This window comes from Thalia democratica, chromosome 5 (genome assembly GCF_965202585.1).
Source record: "Thalia democratica chromosome 5, ktThaDemo2.hap1.1, whole genome shotgun sequence".
Lineage (NCBI taxonomy): Eukaryota > Metazoa > Chordata > Thaliacea > Salpida > Salpidae > Thalia > Thalia democratica.
In genome coordinates this window covers 39,061,453-39,078,921 of record NC_139169.1, presented here as the reverse complement: position 1 = coordinate 39,078,921, position 17,469 = coordinate 39,061,453, and the positions used below count along the sequence as shown (strand labels likewise).

The following is a 17,469-nucleotide window of genomic DNA, read 5'->3' as shown; positions in this document are numbered from 1 at the left end:
TCTACAAAAAGTTTACTTTTAAACAAATAAAACGAACTAAATAAATATATATTTCGCTCAATATATCAAAATTTTATAGCTTTAGAGTTTTATTTTAATTTATTTAAACCTTTTTATTAAATATTTTGTATATAGTAATTAGTTTTTATTTGTATATTTTCTTGCCAGTTTAAACTTATTTAGTTTTATAAATTGAGCAACTTTATAAATCAAATAAGTTTATCTAACTTCTATTTCGTTCAAGTATTAAATATTTAAATATTTTGTTCTGAATGTATCATAACGGATGCCTGGACTAGTGGTTTTCACTGAATTAGTATTAACTACTTTTGTAATAACAATTTCCAACAAACTGGTAACAATTTTGTGTGTTTTAAAAGTATTATCATTGTGGCTGTTTCTTTGTCGAAAACGAATAAACATATTACTTAAACTTTTTTATTAGCGTGAAAAATTGATTTATCTTTTATGTAGCGTATAAATATCAAAACAAAAATGTTTAAACTTGATACATACTTATCAATGTTATGTTTAGCCTTACTTTTTTAATACTTAATATGAGTTCAAAAAATACGTTTTAACAAACGTGCAATGCAATGGCGTTAAAATAACTTGTGTGCGGTACATTTTGAACTTTACTTAATTAAACGTTTTTCAAACTTGCCAAAACCGTTCAGACAAATTAAAGTCAATACTGTCTAAAAAATATTTCAACACTTTTTGATTTAATATAATAAGCGTTGCTACTTAAAAAAGTAAATTGCCTATAATGAAACATATATATTATTATTCTCTAAATACTTCGATACAAACTTAAATTTTTGTATAGTAGTTCTACTTGTTTTCAAAATAACATAATAAAGATAAGTTGAAAAGTATTTTTTTAAGTAAAGTAGTTTGTTATACACTTCAAAAAGTTAAACATTAGTATTTTTAGTAACAAGCTAACAAAATCTGTAACTAGAAATTATTATCTTTTAAATACTCTAAATATTTAAATTTTAAAATTAATAAATTTCACTGTAAAAACTACTGTCGTAGAATTTAGTTGTTCAGTATATTTTACGTTAGCTAGAGTGTTTTTGTTTTGTTTTATTTTTGTTTATGATTATTTTTTTAAACATTGCCTATATATTTTAGTTCTCATATGTAAAATAAAAGCATTTAATTAATTAAATATCTTTATACATTTAGTTTTAAGTTCATCTTATATTACGTGTTTCAAAACATGTATTGTCAAATTTACAGATGTTTAATATTATTAATTAAAAATTTTTATGCTTTTTACCATCTTCTATAATTTTAGACAAAACAAACGTTTGTAAACTACTTAATAAATAACATTAACCTTTTTGTTAAATTACAAAAGTAATAAATCTTTTGTTGTTCGTAATAAAACTCTTCAAATAATAGCAGTTAAAACTTTTCAAAACAAGTTAGATAATTAAGTTGCTTTACTGAAAGTTTTTGTTTTGTTGCTTAGAAAACATAAATTGTTTTTATCGATATTAAAAGAGTAGCTGTTTATTGTAAAATTTTTCATATTTTGTTTGATTTACATCTTAGTAATTCTTAAGTTTTAAAGTAAATTATAAAAACAAATATTAATGAAATAAACAGTTCAATTTAAAATAAGTGTTTTATGAAACTAGACTTTTTCGTTTGTAAGCTAAATTTAGTAAACTTTGTTGAAATTAAATATTCTTATAATTATTTCTATTGAACTGTTTATTTCATTAATATTTGTTTTTATAATTTACTTTAAAACTTAAGAATTACTAAGATGTAAATCAAACAAAATATTCTATAAATATTAACTAAATACAGGTTTTTACACTTTTATATATTTTTTAACTACTATAAGTATTATATTTTATTATTATAACAGAAAAGTAGCATAGTATTTTAAAAATTTTAGTATTTCAATTAAACACTATGCTTTAAGTTTTAGGTATAAATTAAATTAATAAAGAAAATCAATCACTTTTTCCTAATGTTATTGAATACAACAAGTTAAATACTTGTTTTAAAATATTATTCTAATCTTTAACGTTTCTTAAATTTTAAATAAAAAGCAAACTTTTGTCATTGAAGTAGTTATATTTAAGCATCACGTTAAACTTTAAGTTAGTATTTTAGTAGACAAATTTTTGGGCTTTTTTATTATTGTTCTTTTATTACATAATTATATTTAGCATAAAACGTGTAAACTTTAGATTTTATTTTATAATAGAAACAGTTATTATTTAATACAAAAAACCTAGTTATTTTTTTAATTGAAGTTTAGGTCTAAAGTAAGTATTTAACTTTTTATTTTATACACTTTTAAGTAAAGTTGTGTTTTTAAAAGAGTATTGTTTGAATAAAAGTATAAAAATTAAAACAACTTAACTGTTTTATTTATTTTGTTTTATACGAAAGTTATGACATTAATTTTTTAATTGTTATTATTCGTTTGAATAAATGTTTCGTAAGCTTTAATTCTAAACACAGCAATAAATGGCACCTTAAAAGATTAACCATATAAAATCTCTATTGTTTCCGGCCATTTCATCGATACTTTAAAATAAATGATTTATTTTTATTTAAAAATTCTTAGGAATTTTCTCGTACAAAAACGCAAAGTTTATAAAAATAATAGTAAGTAAGGACTTTTTTGATTTTATAGTTCATTTTCGTCCGTTATGTATTTTGATATTAAGTTTATTTGTTTAGTTATTTAGTATAGTACAAAAACAGATAAAAGTATATATTATTTTATTAGAAGCATTGTTTTAAACATAAACTTTTTATCTCACTGAAAAGGGTAAACTTTTTCGTACAAGTAAGAATTAGTTTGCTTAAATTTATAAGAAACTTAAGGACTAATTTAGAAAATATTTAAAGAATTTAAAAGTGTTTTGCATAAATTTACTTTTAGAATTGCACCACACTAAGCTGTGGTTTGAAGATCTTTGATCAAAACTCAAAAAAAAGTTTAAGCGATAACATATCACAGGTGATACGATTTAAAACGGCTTAATTATATCTAATAATTATGAACTTTGCTTTATTGAAACTTTTAAGTACGTTTTTTTCATAGAAAACAAATAGCAAGTTTTTTATATTTTTAAATGCTTTCAAATTTTGTCTACAAACTTAGCAAAATACTTTTAAAATTTTCTTACTGTTTAAACATCTACCTAAGCATTTATTGAATTTTTTTTAAACAAACTGTTTATTAGTAAAAAAACTTAGTTGGATTTGTTATCTGAAATCTTACACTGTCTCTTGAATTTTGTCAAAGTTATTTAGCAAAACATTTTATTAAAACATATTATTTAAAAAAAGATGGTGAAATGCTCGTTGAATTTTTAATTTTAACATAACGTTGAATTTTTGTATAAAATTGTCAATATTTTGCAAAATAATATGTACACATACATATTTTTATATACAGAACGTACAGCAAAAAATTAAAAATATTGTTACTAGTTTCTTTGATTAAAACAATTATTGCCTTCTGACTTGACTTATACAATCAAAGAAAGTTCAGCGAACATATACAGAGCACCAGAAACTTCCGTATGCCGTGAGACAAGTTTAAGTTAATGTAAAGGTTTGGTTGCGGCTGACTGACGAGTTTCAATTAGAACGAAACCCGGGTCTCAGTCTATCGAGAGCTTGTGATCTTATGATCGGATTGGTACGATTAAACCTTGATTTATAAAAAAAAATATTATTAAAAGAACATTTTATCAATTTAAGCAAATATTATTCACACTTTTTTTTGTTAAACATTTATTTATCTTATTTTTTGTATTAAAACTGTATATTGTGGATAAAAACGGGATTAAAGATAAAGCTACATAGTTAGCGGTTGTATAGGTACATGCATTGGTTATAGGCATGAATTCACATTTACAGTAACAAATAATAAAGTGATTGTACAGGTATAACTTTTTTGTGTCTTGACTTAATTATTAGTATGCATGGTTTAGTACAAAATTTCTTTCATACTTTTTCTTGTTTGCTTCAGATCTTTATTTGTAGATTTTAAAACTTTTCTTTATTTGTTTTTCAGTGGCTGATAACACCGAGTTGATTGTTCAAGTTTAAACTATATAATCAGTTAGTTTTAAAAATTTTGAAAAACACTGTTTGATTAGTAAGCAATAGATAGCTAGTCGTTTTTAAAAGTTGAGCTACTCTAAAACTTTTTTAAGTTATGAATGTCTCAAGAAAAGCTAATTGATATACAGTTTTTTTGTATAAATATATTGTTTATGAAAAAAAAATTCTAAAAAAATTTTACATTTTTTTTATTGGTGTCCGTGGGCTTCAAAGTTTTTGGAATGTTTGCTAAAAACAAAATTCAATTTAAGTATTTTTTCAAAGCTAATTAAGTCGGTCGATTAAACATTTTAAGACAAATCCCAAAAACACCAAAAAAAATTTTTTCAATGTAATGGCTTTTAGACTAATACTATTTCTGACATATTGCGGTTAGTTACAGCTTATAGCTTGAAGCATTTTTAGATATTTTTTTATATGTGTATTCTCTCGGGTTAAATATTGGTTTTTAAATAAATTTAAATCTATTAAAATCATATTGACAAATTACTTCAAAACTTGGTTATTAATAAGTTTATCAGCTGTAAAAAATAACTTAAATTTTTTTTTATAGTCTAACTATCTTGGTTTAGCCTAAGTTGTTGTGTTAAACTAATCATGTTGTGTTTTTTATAATGTATTTTGTTTTAAACCGTAGTTTTAACTTTTGTTGTTTTGAAAAAAAATCTGCTTAGCATTTGACTGAAGTTTTTTTAATGGTATACTTTTGAAAAACATAGCTATTAGCATTTATATTAAAACAAAATTCAAAATTTAAGACAACTTTATTGGTGCCAAGTATTCATTTATTACGGATTACATTGAATAAATTTATAAAACTCAATTTTTTTTTTGATTTTTAAATCAATGTGAAAAAGATACAGTTTTTTATTTAATAAAAATATACGTTAACCTTAAACATGTTGTATATTACACATAACATTCTTTATAAATACTGACACAATTATATATACTTGTTTGATATATAATTAATCAAATATAATTATGTTTATTTATTCACATACATTAGTAAAAATAAATCGAAATATAAAGTTGAAATTGAACTAAATTAGTTAACAACTAAAAAGAGTAGAAAGATGGTTTAGCAACACGTTTTATGCCTTTATGATCAAAAAAATTACTACTACACATCAAAATAAAACCACTATTTTTAAACTAAATAAATTCAATTTTATCTAATGCTTAATTTTCAGCTTTTCAATAAATAAAACTGCCACACACGACGAATTCCAAGGAAACAATGAACTACACGAACTTGACAAAATCTGAGGTTGACTTAGTAGCAAACAGCATGGCTACGAATAATACGAACATGACTAAAACAGGTATGTTTGTTGTTAATAACTGTACTGCATTTTAAACTGTTTCTTTAAGTTTCAGGACTTTTAATATGCAATAAGATATATACACAATCTTTGAACGAAAACAATGTAGATAATAACATTGCCATGTTTTGTGTCAGAATTCTCAACGAATTTAATTACAACTAAATTTTTTTTAACGAATTTACAGCTAACTTCTTTATATAGACTAGGATTTTTTTTTTGTTTTCATAAAACTAATAAAAGTCATATTACTTTTACATGGGTATAAATCTACCGTATATTTTAGATTTAATTCTACTCATTTAACTAGTTAAGAGCGTTGTAACTGTATTAAAGGTTCAAATTAAATGCAAGCTAACATATTTATTTCAAAATGAAAAAAAAAACACTTAATTTAATAAATACTTGATATAAGAAAGTTTATTAGTTTATTGAACGACAAAAAAACGCTAAAAATATTTAGTACCAGGACCTTGTGATATATATAGTTAATTATCAAAAGAAGATCATAATCATGTCGAAAATATTTTAGTAATATGAAAGTATATGAACTCAAAACTATTAATTTTTTGTACGTTTTGAAGTTTTATGTGTTACGCAAGCAAAAACAAAATAAAACCAGATACAATTTAAGCTTAAATTTTAACAAAAGACTAAACAGACTTTTTTAAAACAGTTTTAGACCTTAACTGACCGTAGCATCAAATTTTTTAGATATATATTTTTTTGTATTTTACAAAAATTGCTATTTATTTTGATGCACACTTGAAAAAATTTACTAAAATCTGACTGAATTTCACCATACAACTGTAAAAAATCTCAACTGCTTTTATTTTAAGGAGACGATGAGGAGAAGCTGGATAAGATCTTAAACATACTGATAATAATCCTTCTGGCAATTGTTATGATGGGAATGGGTTGTGGGGTGGAAATTGATAAATTGAAGAAACATCTGAGGAAACCGACAGGAATCATTGTTGGATTCATTGCGCAGTTTGGTTAGTTGTTATAATAATGAATAAAGTGCTCATACTTGTAAGTTCTTTAAAGTAAAAAAACATCGTAGTCTAAATTTATTGCAAACTTAATTTTAAGTTTTGCATTTGTTTTAAATCAAACTCGTTTTATAGGCAATTAATGGATTGTGTATTCAACTTAATACCTAAAATAAGTTACCTTAATGAAAAAGGCAAACTTTTATTACTACAAACTTAAGCTTAACTGTTTGCTTAGTTTATAGATAGAATAATTAAAAGCTAAAACATCGTAAATTCAAAAAATGCTATTTTTAAAACCAAATATATGTTTATTATTATGTAAAATACATAAAAAAACACCCACTTTTATTACTATAAAAAGTGTAAGTAGCACAATCGTTGTTGAAAATATTATAAGATAAATAGCAATGTCTAAACATATTAGAACTTTTAAATGAAAGCTTTATTTTTTTTTAGGAAACAACGTAAAAAGTAAAAAGTTGGTAAAGTAGTTATACTTCAAGTTTAAAACAAAATTTTAGTAAAAATGTTTGTATTTTTGCCTCAACAAACATCAATTATGTTTACAAGTAAATAATAACTAAGTACAAAACTAATATGATTGTAAAACTTTAAGCATTCTATACAACTTCAAAAATTATGCTTATTAAATTCTTAAGTTTTATTGCTTTATATACATGTAATAATTTTTTCAGTTTTTATGCCTGTCCTGGCCTACTTGTTTTCCCTGGCTTTCACGCTAGAATCTTCCATCACCATAGCAATACTCATTCAAGCGTCTTGTCCGGGGGGAAGCACCTCGAATGTGGCATCTTATTGGCTCAAAGGAGACATCGATCTCAGGTCAGTTAAGAAAGCATTAATTCTTAGATATAAAAATATGTATATCTGTAGTTTTATAATTTTTTGTGATGCTTTATTTATAATGATGTTAATTCAACAAAAGGTTTTAAAACAACTTTAAACTATTAAATTCTTTATTAAAGTTTTATTTTATATCAAAAGTATGTTACTGCATCCATTAAAAGCTTAGAATTTACACGAATATGTTGAAATAATAAAAAATAATAAGTATACACACACATTTTAAAAGAATTTAAAGAGTTTAAAAGCATTTTTTATAAATTTTGGTAGTACAATTCACACAGAGATTACTTATTATCTTACATATATGAAGTACAGTTGAGTTTTGCCTTAAATTTTTTTTATGCATAATTCTAGCTGATATAACTAGCTTTTTTAGTTATCCTCAAAATTTGGTTTATTTTGAAATACTAACTAAGAACACAAATAAAGTACATTTATTAAAATACTTGTAATATCCATAAAAAAATTATTTAGATAACAAATTTAGCAGTTTACTATTTTGTAAAACAAAAGATTTAAACATCTGTTGATTAGGACTTAAATTTATCTATTTGAGTTTTGGAAATAAATGTTTTTATTTTGCTTAATTTTTTACTATTGTCATTTGTAGGGTCATTTATTAATGTCATTTTATTATTGTCATTTATTATTAAGTATAATAAAACAACTGCCGTATAATCTTTGCAACGGGGTGTTTGCTGACATTAAAAATTTTTTGTAGGGAACACTTTAAAGCGTTACTTAGGTTCATCGTGATCGATGAAACGCGATACAAATTAACATTTTTCTGCGGTTTGGACTTGCATATTTTAGTGTGTATTTTGTTACTATGAGATAATATAATTACGCGCATGAGTAGTAACGTCTTTTCCACTTCTTTTGAAGTGTGATTTAGTAAACAAGTGCTTTTGTTTTCATGTATCTAAGTTTCTAAAACTGGTTTGAAAAAAAAAAAATGTACGTACTTTAGTTGTTTTACTCTAAATAGTTATTCAATTTTATAGCAAAAAATGTAAAATGTTTTACTTAATAAACTTTAAGTGTATAAACTAAAGATAAGTTTCAGAAGAAGAAAAAAATTGTGTACCAGTAGTTAGTATTTTAATCATATTGTACAAACCACAAACATCTGTTAAAATACAAAACTTTAAAGTCTTTAATTTTAGTTCCGTTTAATGTGATATAATTTTGAGATAGTTGTGTTTATAACCAAACAAAATAATTCATAATGTCTATTCTAATTGTTATGTTAAATATCAAAAAAAATGCAACAATTGTTCTATTAATATTTAATTGTGCTTTGAAAATATGTTACTCTGTTTCTTTTTAATACGTAATTAGCTTTAAGATTAATTGTAAATATATATAAGTGATGATAACTTGTATGAAAGTTTGTAACAAAGTTCTATTTCTAAACTACACTGGTAACTTTGAAATCTTTACGAGTGCCAATATTTGTACGAGTGCGATCTTTTATTCACGAGATAAGAAAAATAAGCATAAAAGTAATAGTGTGTTAATTACTAATCTTTATGTCATATGTTGCCGTGATTAAAAAATTAGTCTCGTTTGCTTAAGTTTAGTTTGTTAGCAACTTATCAGTGTCTGACAAATTACAGACTAAAGCTAAGAGCTAAAAAAAAACATTAGAAGTTTACTTCGTTTTTAATTCTGTTTCAACTTATGCTAAACTAACATTACACTTTGAATATGTAGTTTAAATTGTAAAAAAATATTATAATGAATGAGGTATTCATAAATTTATTACTAAACCTTTTATAATTTATTTTAAATTATAGTATTTTTTTACTACTTAATGGTAGAAATGTTTTCAGTTTTTTAATTAAAACTATATTTAGTTTTAGTATAATACTAATAGTAAATAGTTTTCTCAAATAAGTAACATGTTTCTATTGTTAAATTTATGGTGTATTTTTAAAAGAAATCGAGATTTTATCAGTAATTTTCTATTACTACTATGAAGTTTTGAACTAGTAATACCAAATTGTTGTGTTTACGAAACAATCCACATTAAAAAGCGTTTTCAATCAAGCTTATTGACAATAAAGTTAACTGTTTAAGATTTTTCTGGCTTTTATATTTGACAAGCGTTTGACCACAGGTTTTAAAAACTAATTTATAATTCTTTTACTATTCATTTCTTATAATAAGTTCGAGCCAGTTTGATCTAATAGCACTTTACGTTTGTAAAAAATTTATAAAGTTAAAAATATATTTCATAAATACCTTTTTATATACAAAAAAAATAAATCCTGAAGCTTGAACTTAAACTTTTTATTTGATAAAGTATTTTGTTTGTTACTGTCCGGTTTTATTAATTTGTTTTCAGCTAAGTATTAAACTACATAAAACATTTTTTTTTCATTTTTGTTACAATTTATAAATCTCCGATATTTTATTAAATATTTTACTAAATTACTGCTGTAACAATATATCTAAATAGTTTGAGAAAAATATATGTGTATTGTGTATATACAATAAGTAAATTAAACTACTAAAAGCTTGAGTTTATTTTAAGAGGAAACAAAACCATATCTACTGATTAAATTAAGAATTATTCAAACTTAACTAAAATATATAAAAAATTGATGTTATAGTTCTAAAAAACTTGTAGCAAAACGATTTTAACTGACTAGTTTGATATATATATAACTTTTTTTAGCAGCTTTATTTTGTGTTAAATACAATGTATTTTTTTTAATTCAAAGATCAGTTGGTTTTGTAAACTATCTAAATATGACTTGAAACATTTCCAAATTTAATAAAAAGTAATGCTAGTGCACCAACAGCACAACAGTTTAATTTTAAAAATAAAACAAGAAAAAATATTATCAAACATGTTTTTAAAACCTAAAAGTGTATTATTTTAGTTTACAATTAAAACTTCAAAGAAATATTTTACAACTTACGTTGTATCAAAGGTTAAGTTTAAAAATAAATTCAGTTTAAAAGCTTTAGCACACTAAAAAAGTTTAAACACACAAAAGTATAATGTTTATTTCAAAATTTAAGCTTTATTGTTATACAAAATATTATATGTAAACTTAAATTGGTGTAAAATGTCTACTTCCTACACAGCACTTGTATTTAATGTTTTTATTTTAGAAATAATATGCAGTATTAACAAACACCATTCGCGATTTGTAGCCAAAAAAAGTATTTTTAATCATAATATAAACGAGTTTAAACGTCAGGGTTTAGTAAATTTCGCATATTTAATGTTTTTTAGTTTGATGTGAAAACAAAACGGTAAAAGTATTAGTTGAATTATTTTTTTTCTAATAAAGTGTATAAACTTATATAACACACTTTTGTTTTTTTATTACTAACTTCAATACAGAGTTTTTATTAAACTTATAGATATATTTTGCTAAATTCATACTTTTTGCAAAAGCTTATAATGTATCCAAAATATAAAAATTAACACGTTGTGCAGCTTGTATTACAAGTAACTAGTGATTACAATTAATGATGTGTAAAGTTATTGTTAAAACTTATTATAAAATATTTTAAAACAGTAAATTAATAAAATTTAAAAAAATACATAATCACTCTTGAAAACAACCATGAATATAATTAGTTATAATAAGAGCGTAATTAAAAGTATACAGACTTTTTGTATTATTCTATTTTAATAAAATGTTTTTTGTTGTAATATAGTATCTGAGTTAATGATTTTGTTTTATAGTACTAAACTAAAGTATTAAACAAATTTTAAAACAGGTAAAAAGTTTTCTGAAAGTAATTACTTTTTTTTTAATGACGATTAACAAACTATAAATCTAAGCAAAACGTACAAACGTTTTAATGAACAGTACTTACTATTTTTATTTCAATACATCAAAGAAAGTATTAAAACTTAATTTTAAAACTGATTTTGTATATGACTAATAACTTTAAATCTTTTGGTCTAGCCAAATACGCGTAATACATTTTTCTATGAGGTTAAAAAAGTATAATTTTAATTAAATTTCAAAAGATTTTGGTTTTTAAGCTATCAAACATTTTATTTAAATAAAAAAGGTTTTTAGTTAGAGGTTTTTAACGAAAAATGAAAACAGTGTTATACAACTTTTTAAACTTGAACTGCTATGAAGACTCTCATAAAAATTGTGGTACATTTTAAAATAATATGTACGACTGTGTTTTACACAACAAATGAAAAGTATTTTTTAAATATTTTGTTGTTTTTTTTTTCTTTCTTTCTACTTAAAAATTTTTCACTGTTGTCATTTAAAAAATAAACTACATTTAAGTTTACTACATTTATAGTTGTTTTCGTTAGACATAAAACGTTTTTTTTTTTTTGCATTATTTTGCATCTACAGTTGCTAATATTTTCTGTTAATGTATCAAATCTATGTTTAGTTTTATAATAACTTAGTAACCATTAGAGTGCTTATTTTTTTAAGCTACTTCTGATTTTCTGTGTGGAATAAAATGTTATGCTTCGGAAATGTCATCAAAACACTTTTTGCAAAATTTTAGATGATTCAAAGAAACTCTTACCTTGGCTACAATCGATTTTCTAAAAACAACCACAATGCAAAATGGTCCAAAAAATGCGACCCTGAGTTCTAAGCTGAACATTTTGTTACATGTGGCTAGTTATAACACAAACATATTGTGAACAGTTTTAAACGATTTAAAGAAAGTTTTGCTGTAAAAATTATTGATTTTATGAAATTTTTTTCACTTTTTATAAGTTTTCTTGAGTTTCCAGTTTTTTTTTTTTTAAACAAGAAATACTACTATAAAAATTTCTTTAAATTGTTTTAAATTGTTCACAATGTGTTTGTGTGATAATTAGCCACATGTAACAAAATTTCCAGCTTAAAACTCCAAGGTCGAATTCTTTGGATCCCATACATTTGGCATTGTGGTGTTTTTAGAAAATTGGTTGGAGCCAAGGTAGAAGTTTCTTCAAATCATCTAAAATTTTGAAACAGGGTGTTTTTATAATATTTCCGAAACATAAAATTTTTCCCGCCGGGAAATAAAAAGTAGCTGTAAAATAAGCCCCCTAATAACCATATAAAACTAAAACATTTAAAATAACTTCTTTAACTTAAAATGTTTATAACACACATATACATGTTCTATGTTTGAATAATTATAGTTTATTCTCTCACGGTTTTATTATTCTTGTATTACCGACTTTTTTTTTTCCATAAAGTTTATTTGCGAAACATTTAAGCAGTATTTATATACATAAACATAATCATTAACATATAAGCCCTTAAGTATATGAATTTCATACAAACCTGACTACTTTATTTAAAGTACTAACTCATTTTTATCTAATAACTCAACAGCATATCAATGACGTCATGCTCTACTGTGCTAGCACTCGGTATGATGCCTCTCCTATTGTTCATTTTCAGTGGGGCTTACGGTACAGAACTTCCCGTTCCATTTGAAACTATCGGCACGTAATTGTTCTGTTTTCAATATAAATAAGTTTTTTTTATTCCAATATAAGTGATTAAGAATTCATTTTATTTATAAACAAGATAAAAGACTTAAATTAAAGTTTTACACTTAACTTCTTTTTAAAAATATGATTTTAAAGTTCTTCAACTATGTAATTAGGTAGTATAAAGTTATTAAAACATTAATATATTTAAATGAAACTGATTTCATAAATAAAACTGAGTTTTCATAGCTCTTAAATAAAACTCAAATCAGTTTAACTAAAAAATATCTATAAAACTGTTTATTCTCTAACATAATATCAAAAACATCAAAACTAAAACTAGGGTAGATAACTTTAAATAGAATTATTTTAACAGGTATTACATTGGCAAGTTTGTTGGTTCCAATCTTAATCGGTATTTTGCTAAGACATTTCTTTCCAAAAAAAGCTAAAATTATTCTAAAGGTATTTGGTTGGATATTTCATATTTTTGTGCTATTAGTTCTAAAATTTAACTCAAAACAGCAATATCATTAAAAATAATTAAAATTAATTTCAAGTATTTTCATTGTATGGTTCGATATTTTCGCGCTTTTGGTTCAAAAATTTAACTTTTGGCAGTAATACTATCAGTTACATATAAGTGTGTATGGAAAATCAAAAACGGTAGAATTAAAATTTTCAAAACACTAAACATGAAAAAATTATCTTATCATTTTTTAATGTTTGTGTGTGCTGCAGATAAAGTTACAAACATTGAACAAACAGGTTTGTTCCATCGGCGGGGTCTTGCTCATTCTCGGAGTCGCTGTTGTTTCAGTCGTTCTGTTCGAAGGTACACTGATACACCTTCTTCTTCTATCACTTTAACTTTTGTTGTTATGTAGATTTTAAAGTTTAGAAACACGAAGTATTACGACACAGAGTATCAGTTTGAGATTTAAGAAAAAATAAAAAGTCTTGACTATAAATTAAAGTGAGACTTTTATGTTTGATTTCAGGTCAGTGGAAATTAGAAATTCAAACAGCTTTCGCTTGCGTTCTACTCCCACCGTGCGGCATGATTATTGGATACGGTTATAAACTTTGTTTTTTTTGTTTACTCAAATAGATTTGAAAAACTAAAGTTTTTGTATAAAGAAACGTAATTTATTTTTATTTTTTTACGTTGCAACTTAAAACTAGTTGTATTAAAACGTTAAGTGTGTTGTAAAAAAAATTTAGCCATTAACCATGTGTAGTAAATTGTAGTTACGTAAAAAGCGTTTAGTTTAAGTTGAAATAAATATACTATTATTGTTTATTTTTTCAGCTCTTTCCTCCCTGGTGTCTCTCTACAAACCCCTTCATCTGACCCACAAGCAACGAAGGACAATCTCCATGGAAACGGGCATCCAGAACACCAACCTGTGCGGTTCCGTCATCTTATTGGCTAATTTTCCGCCCCAGGACCTCGGTGGAATGTTTCTGGTACCAATTCTGTACGTGGCATCGCAGGTGATGAAATGTTTTGTAGATTGATACTTAAACTATTCATAAGGCCTCTGTTACATAAATTAAAAAACTTATTTAAATATGTTGGTTCAAACACTCTAAAATAATTATTTTTCAATAAAATGTATAGTGTACAAAAACACATCTCATTTTCTCCTAAATTGTTTTAATAGAATAATAGTTAATGATAATAAGAGTGATATTGAAATTTTATTAATTTTCAATGTTTTTAGCTTTAAAATTATATATAACTTTTTGGAAATACTTAACATCACACTTATAAATATATCTATAATACTATGTAAAAAAAAAGTTTTGGGAAAACTAAAGCATGTTTTCTTAAAAACGTAATCTAGTCTATTAAAAACATTAAAAGTTAAAGACGATGTTTTTAAAACCATATACTTTTTGAAAATTTTATATAGTTGTATAACAACAAAAACAAATTATTTAATCTATTTTTAATACAATTAAAACACAGGTTTTCTTTGCAATAGTTTTTTGTGTACTATATATGATTATAAAAAGAAATTGTATGAATAAAAAAGATGACACACCATCAGTATCAAAAGATTCACATTTGAATGAAACAGGTTTTTTTTTTAAGTTTCTAAGCTAAAACGAACTGTTTAATTTCGTTTTATTAAGTTGCTCTTTTAATGTTTTTTTCTTAGCTTTTGAATATTTGATTTGTAAGTTTTACGAGTTACGATCAGATACGATCGTTTACAGTTAGATGAGTTAAATATTCAAAATACTACATGTCAAATTAAATTCTGGAAAATAAAACTTGTATATATGTCTACAAAATCAAAAAAAATCTTATAATAGTTTTTTACTCTTTAAAACTTATATAAATAAAAAATACCTTTGAATTTTTATATAGCAATAGACACTGGTACGTTTATATACTTTTTAGAGTCAAACTTAAACAATAAAATAGAAGACTTAAGCATGACATCGTTCAGTTCCTACGACAAAAAAGAAGAAAGAATTAGTCTTTAAAACAACTAACTGCTTGTATTCTTTTATTATTTGTTTTCTAATTCTTATTTATCAACATAAGATTTGTTTATAAAAGTTTAAATGCTTCTTTTATATCATTTTTTATTAATTTTTTTAGTTTATGTTTTAGTTTTTTTTTAGTACGTTTTGCAATACCATAACTCTTAACTGAAGGATTTACAAGACTTGTTTGAAATAACAGTTTTTTTTTAAACTCTTACTATAAATTATAGGTATGTTAAAAAAAGATATTACTTAAATATTTGATTTTTTTTCAAAAAATTATAACAGTCTAATTAAATTTATTATACTTATTGACTTTTAAATGCTTAGAAATATAGTTTTGTATTACTATAAAACTTCTTATAGGTTTTTGCATTTTTAGGAATTTTAAACTGTTTTATCATTGATTCAAACCTTTACAAGTTTAAAAACTTAATGATAAATGTTGAAATTAGGCTGTTAAAGTGGCTAAAAGTTATAATATTTTCATTATGCTTACTAAAAACAAACACTTATAATGTATAGCTCTAAATCGATTATAAACCATTGCTTAAAATTAGCTTATTCAGCAAAAGAAAAGAAAAAACATTCAATAAGACTTTTTTAACACATTTTGTTATTTAGGTAACTTTTTGCACAAAAGTTATGTAGTTATTACAAAAGTCCTATGTTCTCACATACATTTTTACTAATTTTAGTTTCGTTTTTGTAGATATATAGTTTAAATAACCATAATCAACTTTTTTAAAGTTAAACACTTTTCTAAAAATCTAAAAGTTTAATAAAAGGAAATTAGAACTTAATAAAAACACTTTAGAATGTTTTTAATACTTAAATTGAGCTTATAAAATATTTTCATAACATGTTTACCTACTATTTAGATTGTTTTCTACTTCTTCGTGCACAAAATTGGTTAAAGAATATTAAAAATGTTTTATTTAACTTTTTACTTCATAAATGTATATTTATGACTATACTGCAATAAAAATCACTTTATGAGTATACAAAAAAATAATTTTTACTACTAAGTCAGAGATTAAAAGTATATTACTATACAATTTTACTGTCTTTAAGATGCCACTTTATTAACTTTAATAATTATTATAACTAACTGAATTAATTTGCATTTCTCAGTAAATAAAAGGAATATTTTGTAGAAGTGAAAGGATGTCACTGCCCAGAAACTCATTTTTAACTTGATAAAAATTTTAATGTTCATCATTTTATTTTTTCAACTGGTGTTAATACTCTTTTATGAATAAGTATTTGAACAAAGTTGCTTTTTAAACTTTGTGTTTAGTTTTATTCTGTACTTGATTAATAATTAATTCTTTGTTGACTTATTTCCCTTTAAAATAGATTTTTTTTATTTAAACAAAAAAAAAATAGTAAATATACCGAAAACAGTAAAACATACTTTGTAGAATATTTTTTCTAATAAAATATGATTTTTAGCAAGTATTAAACTTAATGAAAACTAATGAAGTTTATACTAGTTACAATTTAATGTTTTTCTTTGCTTTATTTAAAGAGTAATTTTTTTTTTTTTTATTAAAGTTTAGTTTAAGAATATAAGAAATTTATATTTAATAACAATTTCTTTATAAAATTTTAATCACAACATAGCAAAATAGTTAAAAATTAAAATAGCATCAGTTTTAGTTTAACCTAAAATTTATAATATGTGTCTATCAATATATTATAGAAACAAATTAGTTCTAGTTAAAACAAAAGTACACCTATAAATTATATTCTATCAAGTTTTTTAATATTGAAGTTATTAAAAACTAAAAAGATATAAATATTTTTTTGTACATGTTATTTTAAGATTAAAAATATTGCTTGCTTATATGTTTGTTAGTAATTAAAGTTGTTGAGTCATTTAAAAAAAATGTTTTTACAGAATGTTTAAGATATCGATAGTTAAACTTTAGTTACTTTAATTTTTTTTTACGTTAAACTTTAACCACTATCAACTGATTGCGTGGTATAACGGTTAAGATTTATTATTAAATTTTAACCAGAAGATTTCATAATCTATTTCTCAAACAATACTAACTGAATTTTGTAACTTTTTTTTCATTTAAAATAATAAAAAAAACTTATTGTTGTAGTTTTAAATTTTAGGTTTTATCAAAATAATCAATAGAATAAGTAGTATATATACAATGCAAAATTGTTTTTTTATATACAATTATAACTTTAGCTTATTTAGTGTTTAAGATTA

The 17,469-nt window shown here is 23.3% G+C and overlaps 1 protein-coding gene across 1 annotated transcript; it reads left to right on the top strand.

Annotated features, from left to right (window-relative positions):
* The first annotated feature begins 5,305 nt into the window (after positions 1-5,305).
* Positions 5,306-15,513, top strand: LOC145835788 (ileal sodium/bile acid cotransporter-like). The gene is made up of 10 exons (XM_082943507.1): positions 5,306-5,438; positions 6,278-6,436; positions 7,132-7,279; positions 12,640-12,752; positions 13,117-13,205; positions 13,509-13,575; positions 13,742-13,816; positions 14,053-14,237; positions 14,716-14,827; positions 15,154-15,513. Exons 1-10 carry the CDS (start codon positions 5,354-5,356, stop codon positions 15,237-15,239), a joined length of 1,119 nt encoding a protein of 372 aa, XP_082799633.1. The 5' UTR covers positions 5,306-5,353; the 3' UTR covers positions 15,240-15,513.
* Positions 15,514-17,469: the final 1,956 nt, after the last annotated feature.